The sequence below is a fragment of the Epinephelus moara genome, chromosome 5 (assembly GCF_006386435.1).
Source record: "Epinephelus moara isolate mb chromosome 5, YSFRI_EMoa_1.0, whole genome shotgun sequence".
Lineage (NCBI taxonomy): Eukaryota > Metazoa > Chordata > Actinopteri > Perciformes > Serranidae > Epinephelus > Epinephelus moara.
Window position 1 is genome coordinate 25106623 of NC_065510.1, and position 13539 is coordinate 25120161.

Below are 13539 nucleotides of genomic sequence, written 5' to 3' on the forward strand. Positions count from 1 at the left end.
AATTTTTTTACCCCCAAACACTGGTCTCAAAAATCTGCCTCAAACTTCCAGTGTCTGTGATGTAAAACTGTGATGACATTAAAAAAATGCACATATAACTATGATTACTTTCATCCAAAGCTACATAAAATAACTGCACAAGAGAATGCAGTTTTAACTTAGGAGTAATACAAGCAGCATTAAGTCTACTTGAAGTGTCTTGAGAATACATGTAGAAAAATATTTCTGTATTCTTTCATATTTGAGTCAGGTATAGTAGACAGGTTCCAAGGCTGTAGTTTTTTTTTTTATTATTATTATAATTATTCCTGAATATTATTATTTTATGGTATTTTTGCCTCTTAAGAGTAGAGCTTTGATTGGGTCCAAAAAAACAGGCCAACCCTACATGTAGCTGCATAACCATGGCAGTTTTGGGCCTGTGCCCAATCCAAAAAAAAAAAAAAAGAATTTCTACTGTAAAAAAGAATAATATGATAATATTATATTTTATATATTATTATATTTTGTATTTTAATATCTTAACATTTATTACATGCTTATGAAAAAAAAAATGAGCTAAGGTTCATAAAAACATTTAATACAAGCTAAGAGCTGATGTGTTTCCTTCCACCATTTATCCTTCCTCTTTTCCATCTGGTATTTCAATAGTCTGTCATCAGCGCTTTGCATCTTGCGCACAACAGGTTTTGCAGAATGGGCTACACCCCTCTGTGCATCGCCATCTTTAGATGAGCTCAGCAGTCCATGCTGATGTTAGGCACATCTCTCTCACTGCTGGGGAGCAGAGGCAAACACTGCCAACCAAGTTACCTTGCAACCTCTTTCTCACTGTTTCCCTCTTGATTCAGAGAAAGAACTGCTGGTTTCATTAAAAAATATATATGTATATTTAAACAAAAACAAAAAAACACAGGGAACTCAACCCAGAGGAATATTGATGAATTATAGCCCAGCCTGGCCTGAACCTGATGGGTTGGGTCAGTCCCAGTCGGGGTTGGACAGAGAGCCAAAGCTCTACTTGAGAGTGTGACAGTCTAGAAATGGGCAGGACAGACAAAGCTGGAATTGAACAGGGTCTCAACCATAAAGATGATCTGGTTTTTCTGAGGATGCAGAAAAAAACAGAGCAGGAAGGTCATTTCATTTTAGCAGAAAAGGAGAGATTAAAATAAGAAGCAGAGAAACCAGCCAGGTCATCACTGCAGGGAACAGACAGCCAAGTGGCCAGTGGTAGCAGAGCACAGTGACAGGTAAGGTTAGAAAACGTCATGGATGTATAACACTTCAGACAGCACACAAAGCAGCTTCAGTATCTCAGATAAAGTGGCTTTACAGCTAACATTACCTCTCGATGTCTGTCCTCTACAGCCATACTTCTCGGGTACCCGCAGCCTCTCCCCCATGTCCAGTCTGTTTGGATCCATCTGGACGCCCCAGAGCGAGCCCTACCAGAGCCACTTCCAGCCTGAGCGATCAGCCCCGATGTCCCCCGTGTCCCCCGTCACCCCGCCTCATTCTCCCTTCAGCCGAGAGCCAGAGGCGACGTGCGCTCCGATCCAGTACTCCAGCTTCAACCCCTTTGGCCCGCACATGAACCTGGACATATGGAACTCTTCCTCCAACCGCAGCTCCAACTCACAACTCTCCAACGACTCTGGCTACTGTGGAGACGTTTGAAATAAATTTATAAAAACAAAAACAAAGCAGCAGACCTTAAACAATAATTGCAAACATATAAAACATTGATATGTAAAAGAAAGGAAATAAAAATGAATGTTCTTTTATCATTAATGGGGAAAATGTGAATATTCCTTCTCTTTTATGTTCCCATTTTCAAATGTTAAATGTTGTGAAAGGTTGATTTGTTGTATATTTTTCTAGATGTTTTGCAGTTTTGATCATAGAAAATAAAAAAAAGGTTTTGTACTTGAACAACACATCAGTTTTTATTGAATAACAGAATGTAGCATTTAAATTTATCTGCCTCTACCGCTCTCTCTTTCTGTCTGCACCCTTTGACTATTACTGTCATTTTTCAAAGCGTCTTGTCATAATTATAATCCTAATCCTAATCGTCATAAGATTTAAAGCTTTTGCCTTAAAGGCTGTGTAGAAAACATGATGCAGGCTGCCCCACATGCTACAAAACTGTATACATCAGCACATGCAGCTGGTTCGCTTTTCATTCTTCTTCACCCCTGCCCCTCAAGCCGCAGCTTGTCATCTGTGTGTGTGGTGTGTGTGTGAAAATATTCCCAAAACTAAATTAGGAAAGAAGGAAAAACAAGTTTCAGAAACAAACCCAAATTTCCCGTTTTGTACAAAGTGGTAAAGTCCCCACTTTCGGACCTATATTTCCCAAATTTGATGTGATGTTCCCTGTATGGTGATTGTGGAGTTCCCCTCAAAGACCACAACAGTATATTCAAATATTTAGGGTTGAAATTTGTATTGGTTGTAAACTAGCAAACTGGCTATTTGATCTGCAGATCCTTTTTTTAAACCAAGTGTTGGTCAAGTAAAGTAGTTGAAATATTGAGTCTTGTCCTAGACTGATGAGCATCACCAGTCTTTTGCCCTGTTGTTAGAAACAAAAGAAAAAACATGCTTTAGTAAATGGACTTGCACTTGAAATGCACCTTTCTCTGGCTCTTCTGACCACTCAGCGCTTTTACACTACTTGTTACATACACATGTTCACACACACATGCACACACTGGTGGCTGAGACTACCATACAAGGAGCCACCTGTTGCTCAGTTAAACATTTAAAGACGCTCACGCACCGATGGCAGAGCCAGCGGGAGCAATGTGGGTTCAGTATCATTACCAGTGATACTTGGACTCACCTTGCTTTGCTTGGGAAAATGCCTGCAACAATCAAGTGCTTTCAACAATCAGATAGGGCTAGTTTCAACCCAAGTATTTTAATACTGTGCACATCCATCCATCAGTTGTGTGTACCCATTTTCCCTCTGTAGAGTCAGGTTGGCTCTGAGCCTCTCCCAGCTCTCATTGGGCAAATCTTTAAACAAATTTACATCCACACCCACAGAGTCTAACTGATGCATCTCACTTGATAAGTGAAGCTGGTTTATGTTTTTTCTCCCAGCCACAACGCAAGAAGCTCTCACGTAAGTTTTTTTTATTGTTTTTGGCAAGTGTTTTCGCATAAATACACTGCTCAAAAAAATGAATGCAACACTTAAATTACACATCAGATCTTGATCAGCCAAGTATTAAAGCTGAATGGATCAGCTCAGTGGATACCACAATCATCCACCCACTCAGGGATGGATTCAAAATCACTGAAAATCAAGGAAAAAATTTAAATCACAGGCTGATCCAACTTGTGTGAATTTTATTTCAGCAACTCATAATGTGATTCAGTAGTGTGTACGACCCCCGCAAGTCTGTATGGATTCCTGACAACGTCTGGGCATGCTCCTGATGAGTAGGTGAATGGTGTCCTGGGGGATCCCCTCCCAGACCTGGATCAGGGCATCAGTGAGCTCCTGGACAGTCTGTGGTGGCACTTGGCAGCTTCAGATGCACCGATACATGATGTCCCATAGGTGCTTAAAATGGATTTAGGTCAGGGGGACGAGAGGGCCAGTCAACAGCATCAGTGCCTTCGCATCCAGGAACTGCCGACACACTCTGGCCACACTAGGCCCATATTGTCCTGCACCAGGAGGAACCCAGGGCCCACTGCACAGGCGTAGGGTCTGACAATCACTCTGAAGATTTCATCCCGATACCTAACAGCAGTCAGGGTACAGTTGTCTATGACATGGAGGTCTGTGCAACCCTCCAAGAATATGCCTCCCCAGACCATCACTGACCCAACGCCGCACCGGTCATGCCGGATGATGTTACAGGCAGCATAATATTCTCCACGGTGTCTCCAGATTCCGTCACGCCTGTCACATGTGCTCAGTGTGAACCTGCTCTCATCTGTCAGGAGAACAGGGCACCAATGGCGGACCTGCCAATTCTGGTGTTCTGTGGCGAATGCCAGTCGAGCTGCACGGTTCTGGACTGTGAGCACAGGTCCCACTAGAGGACGTCAGGCCCTCATGCCACCCTCATGGAGTCTGTTTCTGACAGTTTTGTCAGAAACATGCACACCAGTAGCTTGCTGGAGGTCATTTTGTAGGGGTCTGGCAGTGCTCCTCCTGTTCCTCCTCGCTCTGAGGAGCAGATACCGGTCCTGCTTCTGGGTTGATGCCCTTCTACGGCTCTGTCCAGCTCTTATGTAACGGCCTGTCTCCTGGTATCTCCTCCATGCTCTTAACACTGTGCTGGGAGACACAGCAAACAGCATGTGCCATCCTGGAGGAACTGGACCACCTGTGCAATGTGATTGTGCTGCAGGTCCTTGGTGACAAGGATGCGAACAGAACACAAAATTAGAGAAGAATCAGTCAGGAAGGATAAGGAGAGAGCGACTGTCTGTGACCACCACATGTAAAACCATTCCCTCTTTGGAGGTTGTCTTACTTTGCCTCTCCTTTGCACCTTTTGTCACTTTTGTTTGCACCAATGCAGCTGAAACTGATTCACAATCACTTGTGATCACTGATATCCCTGAAGTTCAGCTAACTTGGTGTTATACTGTGACGGTTAAGTGTTCCCTTCATTTTTTGAGTAGTGTATTTTTGTTCAAACAAAAGCTGGCTGCCCATCCGTCACGTGACAACCTCTGTCAGCTCTACATGCAACCGAAATGTGAGACCAAAGAAATCAACAACCTCCCTGTGAACCTCTCCCTGCCAGGAAATTATTTCTGTCACTGTACTTCCTAATTTGTGGCAGGCTATAACTAGTGAAGCAGGAAACACTTAAATCATTGAATACATCCTTCTGTCAAGTCATGATTGTGCCGAAGAAGAGGATACTTCAACTGTAAGTGTAACACGGAGACTCACAAAGGTATTTTTACTTTATTTTCAGTCTTCTATCAGGCTTCATGGACTGTGGAGTGTGCTGCTGCAGTTACTATAGGTGTTTTCAGTGTTTGATAATAGATTTTAAAAAGCTATTTCACATTGTTGTTTTTAATGTATTCAAATGATGTATTAAAAAACACAAATTAATCAATCTGACATTTTATAAATGGTAGAAACTTCTAAATATAATATTGCAATTCCTTTTGAAATTCACACTGATACATCATTTAGATACAGAAACAACTGTATCCAAAGAAATATGTTAGTATTACAAGATGTAAGATAATGTATGGTTTTTTTTAGCAATTGAGACACATAAAATTACCAATTCTGACTAGGTGGCAGGTGTGAATTATTTTCTAGTAACTGGACACCTGTGAAGCAGGTGCCATTTTACTTAAAAAAGTTTTGTGACATGCTTTTACCTCCATTAATGGCCTCTTTCCAGGGGACATTTTGACATGTCACAGCAGAAAAATCACAGATGTAAATGATCAAATTAGTGATAGCTGGTTTCCATTCATGGTCCTAGTACTGTGCAGTCTGGCTCAGGGACCAAATTTACATGCACAAAAAAATTACGTGTTTTACCCTTATTCCGAAAAAGACAATATTCCTACTGAGCTGTTTACGTGGCTAATGGAAATGAATATTCTACTAATATTCCTGTTTACATTCAGCCTGGTATACTCCAATTAACATGCTCTAACATGTCGTTTATCACGTGAAAATATGGACAGTGGAATTGCCGTTACTTGTGCCAGGATTCTTTCGGAATTTTTTTTTCCACTAGCAGCAGACTAGTTCGACTGTGTGAACACAGCCTCCCTCCTTCATTCCTTCAACCACCTTCTTGAAAAGGTTGGCATTTCGATACTAACCTGTCGATATCCAAGACTTTCATAATGTTTAAAAGTAGGTGTGTTTCTTTGTCTGACCACGAATCTTGCATCTCAGTGCCAAGCTTATAACCTGTTGGCTAATTTCCTTGGTTTGTTTACAAGGCGTCCATGACAACAAACGTAAACAGGCAAGTTGCCGTGAATCACAAACTGTGGTTTAAAACCCCAGCTGAGATGCATTTTCGCAACACACTCGATACATAGCCAAAGGATGTTTCTAAAACCTGAATAATACCAGCATATCCCACGTCTCTACCTGAAGATGCTACTTTCATAATAAGGCCTGATTTGGGATATCGGGCTTATGCTGCTTACATGCTGGGCATCAAATTCAGAATATTGTCATATTTCAAATAATGGTGGAATAGTGTGCATGTAAACATACCCTCTGTCACATTTTCATGTCTTATGGGATATTTAAATAGAACAGAGCCATATTTAATATCATCAGTAGCACCTTTACTTTTCCTACTATGATAAGTCAAAATGTCTGCTGTGAAAAAGACCCGTACTGTAGTGAAACAAATGATGCATGCAACTGTATTTCCCAAGAAAAAGATTACTGTTATCTGTTGTAATTACCCAAAATGCCTTTAGGGGGGAAGTCAGACAGCATCTGTCTTATTCATAATGTTTATTTGCCTTTTTAATATGTATCTCAGATAATGTCAGGGTAGTTTGATAGATCTGACCATGTGTATGTCATCGTTGTAGCCTCAGCCAACAACTGTATTTTTTTATTCTGAGATTGCTTGCAGGACAGTTTTCAAGACAAAGCCTGATTCTTTTCTTTTGTGTTTTTCAGGGAATCAAGATGAGAATCTTTACATTTCTCACGTTTGTACTTCTGCTAATACATCAAAGCTTCTCACTCTCCAGACCACAGTGTCACAGCTGTGAAAAAACATCCTGTAACTGCTCAGGACAAAACCTGACCACCGTCCCTGCGGCCCCTTCGAAGCTCATCACTCAACTTGATCTTTCATGCAATGAACTGAGGACAATAATGAAAGATGACTTTGCAGCATTTGCCAGTTTACGGTCTTTGATCATGAATAACAACAGCATCCAAAAAATCCATGAGCAAGCATTTGTCCCGCTGACAAATTTGGAGAGGTTGGACTTGTCCTTCAACAGACTGGAGATGTTGTCTGCTGGATGGTTTGAGAATCTTGTTTCTCTTCAGCACTTAAATCTTTTGGGGAACGAATATAAAATGTTGGGTCAAGGTAATCTTTTCCAGCCACTTAAGAAATTAAAGACCCTATATTTTGGAGGACCTGAACTTCAGTCAGTCAGAAAAAGTGACTTCTCCGGCCTCAGTGGTCTTGAAGAGGTTGTTTTTGATGGAAAGAATCTAAAAGACTACAAAAGAGGAAGTTTGAGAGAAGTTGGGCCAGTTAAATATGTAACACTTGGTCTGAATGGTCCGTTTAAGGAAAATCAAGCGCTGGCAGAAACTATACTGTCTGATGTTGTACACCCAAACACAACGCTGACATTCACTGACACACGCTTCACCAAGGAGTCTTATATGTCCCCATTTAGAGCGGCATACTACGGCGGAACTACAAGTGTTATTTTTAAAAATGTTGTCATGACGATTTCAGCTTTTTTGGCGTTTATGAATTGGATGTCAGACTCCAGATTAAACATGCTGACAATAGAAGATTCTAAATTGGTCTTTAGATTGTCGGGTAGCATGAGTTTTCCCTCAAGCATGGGCCATTTGGAGGCTATTGTAGTGAAAAACGTTGATGTCCCTGCTTTTTACCTCTTCCCAGCTCTACTTGCCGATGAATCTCTGCTACCAGTGTTGCGAAGGGTGACTGTGCAGAACTGCAAGGTGTACCTCCTGCCTTGTGAATCTGCTGCCAGTCTTACAAGGCTTGAGTATTTGGACTTCAGTGACAACTTGATTACTGATCTGGCCCTTAGTAACATCATGTGCGATGGCGATAGTGATTTTAGGCTTCTGCAAACCATCAATATCAGCAGGAATTACCTGCATTCAATCAACAGCCAGCTCTTCACCAAACTAAATGAACTTAAAAATATTGACATGAGTGGAAACATGTTTCGTAAAATGCCTGATATTTGTTACTGGCCGCCAAGTCTCCAATTCTTAAACCTTTCATCAACACATTTAACAAAAGTCACCACCTGTTTGCCTGTGAGTTTACGTGTCCTCGATCTGTCAGACAACGATTTGACCGTGTTCAACATTGAACTACCTTTTCTCACAGATTTATACATCTCTGGCAACAAGATCACTCATTTGCCAGATGGGGGTTTATATCCTAGTGTCATATTTGTCTCCATTCAAAACAACAACTTGCATACAATCAGCAGCAAAAGTCTAAATGATTATAATAGTCTGACGAGCCTGGAGGCTGGTGCTAACACATTTGTCTGTTCATGTGACTTTGTAGCTTTCATGACGACTGACTGGACTAATCATCGAGTCACAATTGGAGATGAGTTCAAGTCATACATCTGTGAGTCCCCTGACTCTACAAGAGGAAAGAGCACGTTAGATGCGAGGTTGTCGGTGTTTGAGTGCCACACAGCTTTAGCTTTTTCTTTACTCTGCTCAGGCATACTGCTAGTGTTTCTGCTTGTTGCAGGTTTGTGTCACAAATTCAGCGTTTTGTGGTACATGAAGATGACCTGGGCCTGGCTGAGAGCCAAGAGAAAGCCAAAGTTAAAAAAGGGAGAGCTTGAGTATGACGCCTTCGTGTCCTACAGTGACATGGACTCTGGCTGGGTTGAAACATATCTGGTCCCGGAGCTGGAGCAGGCCGAGCCTCCTCTCCAGCTCTGCCTCCACAAGAGAGACTTTGTTCCCGGTGGCTGGATCTTGGACAACATCATGGACGCCATCGAGAAGAGTCACAGAACTCTGTTTGTCCTTTCTCAGCATTTCATCAGGAGTGAGTGGTGTAAGTACGAGCTGGATTACACCCATTTTAGACTGTTTGACCAAAATGACGACACAGTTGTGCTGATTCTGTTGGAGCCTATTGACAAAGAGACCATCCCCAAAAAGTTCTGCAAGCTGCGGAGAGTCATGAACTCCAGGACGTACCTGGAGTGGCCTGATGATGACGGCCAGATTCCCAGGTTCTGGCACAGCTTGAGAACAGCTATTAAAAGACCTGAAACTGATCACAAAGACGATCTAGAGTTTGACAATACGGACGTTTAATTTAGTGTTTTGCTTTGCAGTTTGACTTCCTTACAGTGCAATGTTCTGCTGGGAAACCTTGGATGCCACTTGACACACATCACCCACTCAAACACTGTTCAAACCAATTACACCCCCTCATGGCAATGGCACTCCCCAATAGCAGTGACCCCCTCAGCACGACACCATGCCACACAGCACAAACTGCTCAGGATTGGCCCGAGAAACGTGACAAAGAGCTCAGGGTGTCGACTTGGCCTCCAAAGTGCTCTCGGTCAGATTTGTCGGGCCATTCTGGAGCAGTTTTTGCAGTGTGGCACGGTACACTGTCACTGAGAGGGTGTACTTGGTCTGTCATGATGTTTTTACAACATAATCAATGTTCACTTCACCTGTCAGTGGTTTTAATGTTTTGGCTGATCAGTGTATATATGTAATTCTATCATTTCAAGAAGCTTGTCTCTGAAACATTGATGTAAGATTGTAGGTGGAATGAGTTTGTTTGTTACTCTCAAATCATTATAATGAATTTCACTTATTGGAAAAATCTGTGTGTGTGTGTGTGTGTGTGTGTGTGTGTGTGTGTGTGTCCATGTGCTTGTGTGCCTAAAAACGTGTGTAATTCATTGTCAGGCTCTTGAGAGCTGACATATTGCCGCTATTGATCTTTAGTCCTAAAATCAACACAGAAGCCTGGATACTAATGACAGGCAGGCCAGGGGAGTCAGGGTGTCCTGATAACACACACACACACACACACACACACACACACACACACACACAAACACACATTAATGCTCATCATGCACATATAAACAGAAGCACATGCACATATTTACAGAGTTACAGATGTCTGTAAAGGTCGGTGAAGTCTGGTGAAGTGCAGAACTTAATCAGTGAGACCTAGAATCATTGAATCACTGCTTTTATGACACATTATATCCATGTGCTTACATGTTGTGCATACACGATAAGTTTACTTTATCCTGTTATCTTGAGTAAAGTAAACCAGCATGACTTTATCTCCTAAAAGCGACACGGCACTGACAAATATTGTGCTGCTCATCATTCGTTCAAATCAACTGTACTTTGTTTTGATTGTAGCAAAGATCTCTGTGATTCCAAAGATCGAGAATATTTCTGGTTCAATGTTGAGGAAATGCAAATCAGTTTGAAATTGCACAGAACATCTACAACATTTCCATTTGATAAAATGACCTCACTGTAAAAACATGTCCTGTTTTTAAGTATTTTAGACTTGTTTTCAGTCCTGCTTTAAAGAGCTTTAGTAAAGTGTGAGGACACAGAGAATATGGTGAATCCTGTTTTACAAATGTGTCAGGTAGTTTACTTTTCTGAGAAATTTGATAGTTCTTTGAGAGAAAATGTGCTTCTTGGTAAGTCCATGTGTGTATGTGTTTGGGCTTGTAAAGAAAAAAATATGAAATCATAAAGTAGTTGCAGAAAACAGAAGAGCACAAATTTTTTAGAAACAGCTGCTAAAATTTTAATAACTGGACAATCTGACTGATTTATTCAGTATTGGAAAGTCTTTATATGTTGAATTGAACATTTGCTTGTAATATACACCCACAGATTTTTATGTGCAGTGAGTAAAAACCTCTCGGCCACAATGAAATAAATTTATCCCATTAGCTAGTACAGTTCAAGACAGAAAAGCTACTTAAAAAATAGTTTGTCTTTTTATAACTTTCAAGCTAGTTTAGGGATTCATCAGGATCTTTGGGCAAATAAAGCATCCAAGTCATGTTTAGGGGAAATTACGTTAAGATCATACTGTAGGAGTCTGAAAATATAAGAGTGATATTGTATATTTTCCTTATTATCAGAAAAAAAAGGCCAAAACCAAAATTTAATTGATCCTTCTTAAAACATATATTGTCTGTGTAGCCAAAGCTGCATTCCTTTGTTGCCCCAAATCTCTTAAAATCAGATGTATGAGCCACACTTGCACTGAGTGACATGTAGTTTATTTTGAGTTAATTCCACATACACCATCCTGCTGTTGTAAATATTCACCAGAGCACCAAATGTGTATTAATCCACAGCTGAAAGTAGACCCTAATAAGCCCTATTTGAGTCTCATTTGCTAAAAAACTGCAGTGCCTGGCTGTTTTGGGAAGTTTAGGACTTGTTTTTAAGAGTCTTAAGTTTGTGCTAATTGGCATTTGGGCTGAGGGATCTTTTATGAGATGTGTTAAAACTTACAAAAATAGGAAATAATACAATCCTTATTCTTTGAGATGACATTCTAGGCTCAGTAGGTTTCAGTCAAAGTGCTAATCTGCTCATTGGGCAGCTCGAGGGCACTTTGCTCTGCTCTAAAACTTGATCTGTTGGCACCTGTGTCTCTCCTCCAACAGCCTTTTCAGAATTTTTATTCAGCAAGTGAGCCAATAGCCACAGGTAAAACTGATGGTGTGTCTGAGCATGCTATCATCTTTCTGAAGACGAGGATTGGCAGTTTGGCAGGTTGACGAGGTTGACTCTTGTGAGTCTGATCTCATGTCGTGATGCTTCCCACTTAAAGAACATAGTGCAACATATAGTGCATCATGTTCTGAGGAGAGCTGCGTCCGCCCAGGTTGTATCTCAGTCTGCTGATGTCAGTTCAGAGTGTTCCCCTTTAGAAGTCAAAACAGCATATGATTTGATTTCATGCTCTTTTATCCTTTAACTAGTCTGATAACAGGGACGGGAAAAAACAACGATGTGTGTGTGTTCGGGCGTGTGTGTATGTACAACTACTCTCCATCATCCCCTAGCAGAGGATCCATTAGCCTTGGACCCCCTCTGTGGTTGCCCGGTGATAAAGTAAACAAAGTGTGTTTGGCCAATCCGGCATGCAAATATTTGTTCTGGAAGCTGCCTCATCCGACGGGAGACACACACGCGTCTGCAGCGGTGTGCTGAGGTATATATACACTGACAATCCTGACGGTCCAGTATTACATATGCACACACACACACAGAAAAGTGGATCCATCAATGACCCAGGACGGACCTCTGATTTATGCACAGATTCATCTGAACCTGGCACTTAAGGTAATTAAAATGTTCTTTTTCAACCAATTTACTTTTTTATCCTTTCAACAAAATGCTTTCCTGTTTAATTCTTAGTTTTTCTCCTCTGTTACTGTCTCTCCAGTGTCAATGAGCCAACATGGCAGCAGGCGTCATCAGAACCTTCCTCGTCCAGGCCCCGACTCCAGCCTACTACCCCCTGATTTTCCAGCACTCTCCATGCAAGGAAGATGAAGATGTGGAGATTCTGGAGGAAAAGCCAGAGGTCAGAGAAGATGAGGAAGAAAGAGAGGTCGAGGAGGAGGATGAAGAATCTGAAGCACAGGAGGAAGAGGAGGAATGTTTGGACGAGGTTTTCTTAAATCCCACCTACCACACTTTGGATGTGACCAAGCAGCTGCTGAGGTTTGCAGATCTCATCAGCCGTGACGTCCAGCGGTATTTCGGTCACTGCTCTGGTGATCAAGAAGCTTGTGACATCTACAGCGACTCGGTCTCCGTCACCACCAGCGGGCGTCTGCGTTACTATGATGACCTGCTGAAAATCGCAAGAGCAGGAAGTCCAGAGGAGCAAGAAAGCAGCTTGGCCACTTGTGCTGATGATCAAGGAGTCAGGGTTGCTAATGGCAACAGCGGTTTGGGGCCCCTGGCTGAACTGTTCAACCACAGGGGCCAAAGTCAGGGCCGCAGCCGGCCGATGATCAAGCGGCATCTCCCGCTCAGTTTCTGGACTGAGCCGATCCCCTGCTGCTCTGTGGTCAGTTTCGGCAACGCACCTGACGTCACACACACAAACAGTGACACACCTTCACAGGACAGCACACACACAGACGCTAACACACACATGCACTACAACGCACTTCCACATCACAACACACACACCCTCGACAGCGCTCAGCCAGACTTCAGTGACCTGCTGGCGAACTGGGATCCAAACCCGGAGCTCACGCACACACTGACGGAGAACACACACATGCAGCATTAAACACAGAAACACACAGACACACTGACGGAAACAGTCACACTCACAGCTTTATTTATCTTCTTTTCAACTTTAATACTTTCAAAAAGTTTAATAAAAACAGAAACAAATCGATGTGTGTTGTGCACAGTTTTCTTCACTGCAGCTTATCATATATGTGATGTCTGTTTTAAAGGGTCAGTTCACCCAAATTTCACCCGAGTTTCTGATGGGGGAGACTTTTCACTCTCTGCCGTACTTCCCAAGATAACTTTTGTTTGATTATTCTAACTAGCAGCAGATGAAAGATGAAGGACTCTCAGCTATAGATAAATATGTTTTATATTTCGATTTTTTTAAATACATATTTTTATATATTTAAAGGTCCCATATTGCGAAAATGCATTTGTGTTTGTTATAAACACAAGGTTGTAAAATAAAAGCCATGAAAATGTGAAGTTGCCTACCACTGCCATTCATCTAGCTCCCT

At 41.8% G+C, this 13539-nt stretch overlaps 3 protein-coding genes across 4 annotated transcripts in view; all 3 read left to right on the top strand.

Annotated features, from left to right (window-relative positions):
* Positions 1-1938, top strand: part of tmem131l (transmembrane 131 like) — a 38451-nt gene extending 36513 nt beyond the window's left edge. For both annotated transcript variants that reach the window (XM_050044332.1, XM_050044333.1), the window contains exon 34: positions 1372-1938. In XM_050044332.1, coding sequence (XP_049900289.1) covers positions 1372-1680 — 309 coding nt within the window. In that variant the 3' untranslated portion in view covers positions 1681-1938. The remainder of the gene's footprint in view (positions 1-1371) is intronic.
* A 2955-nt stretch (positions 1939-4893) lies between these two features.
* Positions 4894-10106, top strand: LOC126390269 (toll-like receptor 2). The gene is made up of 2 exons (XM_050044505.1): positions 4894-4937; positions 6662-10106. The coding sequence occupies exon 2, from the start codon at positions 6671-6673 to the stop codon at positions 9062-9064; it is 2394 nt and encodes a 797-aa protein (XP_049900462.1). The 5' UTR covers positions 4894-4937; positions 6662-6670; the 3' UTR covers positions 9065-10106.
* Positions 10107-11563: 1457 nt separating this feature from the next.
* On the top strand, positions 11564-13330 carry LOC126390484 (protein PERCC1). The gene is made up of 2 exons (XM_050044814.1): positions 11564-12109; positions 12213-13330. Exon 2 carries the CDS (start codon positions 12228-12230, stop codon positions 13071-13073), a length of 846 nt encoding a protein of 281 aa, XP_049900771.1. The 5' UTR covers positions 11564-12109; positions 12213-12227; the 3' UTR covers positions 13074-13330.
* Positions 13331-13539: the final 209 nt, after the last annotated feature.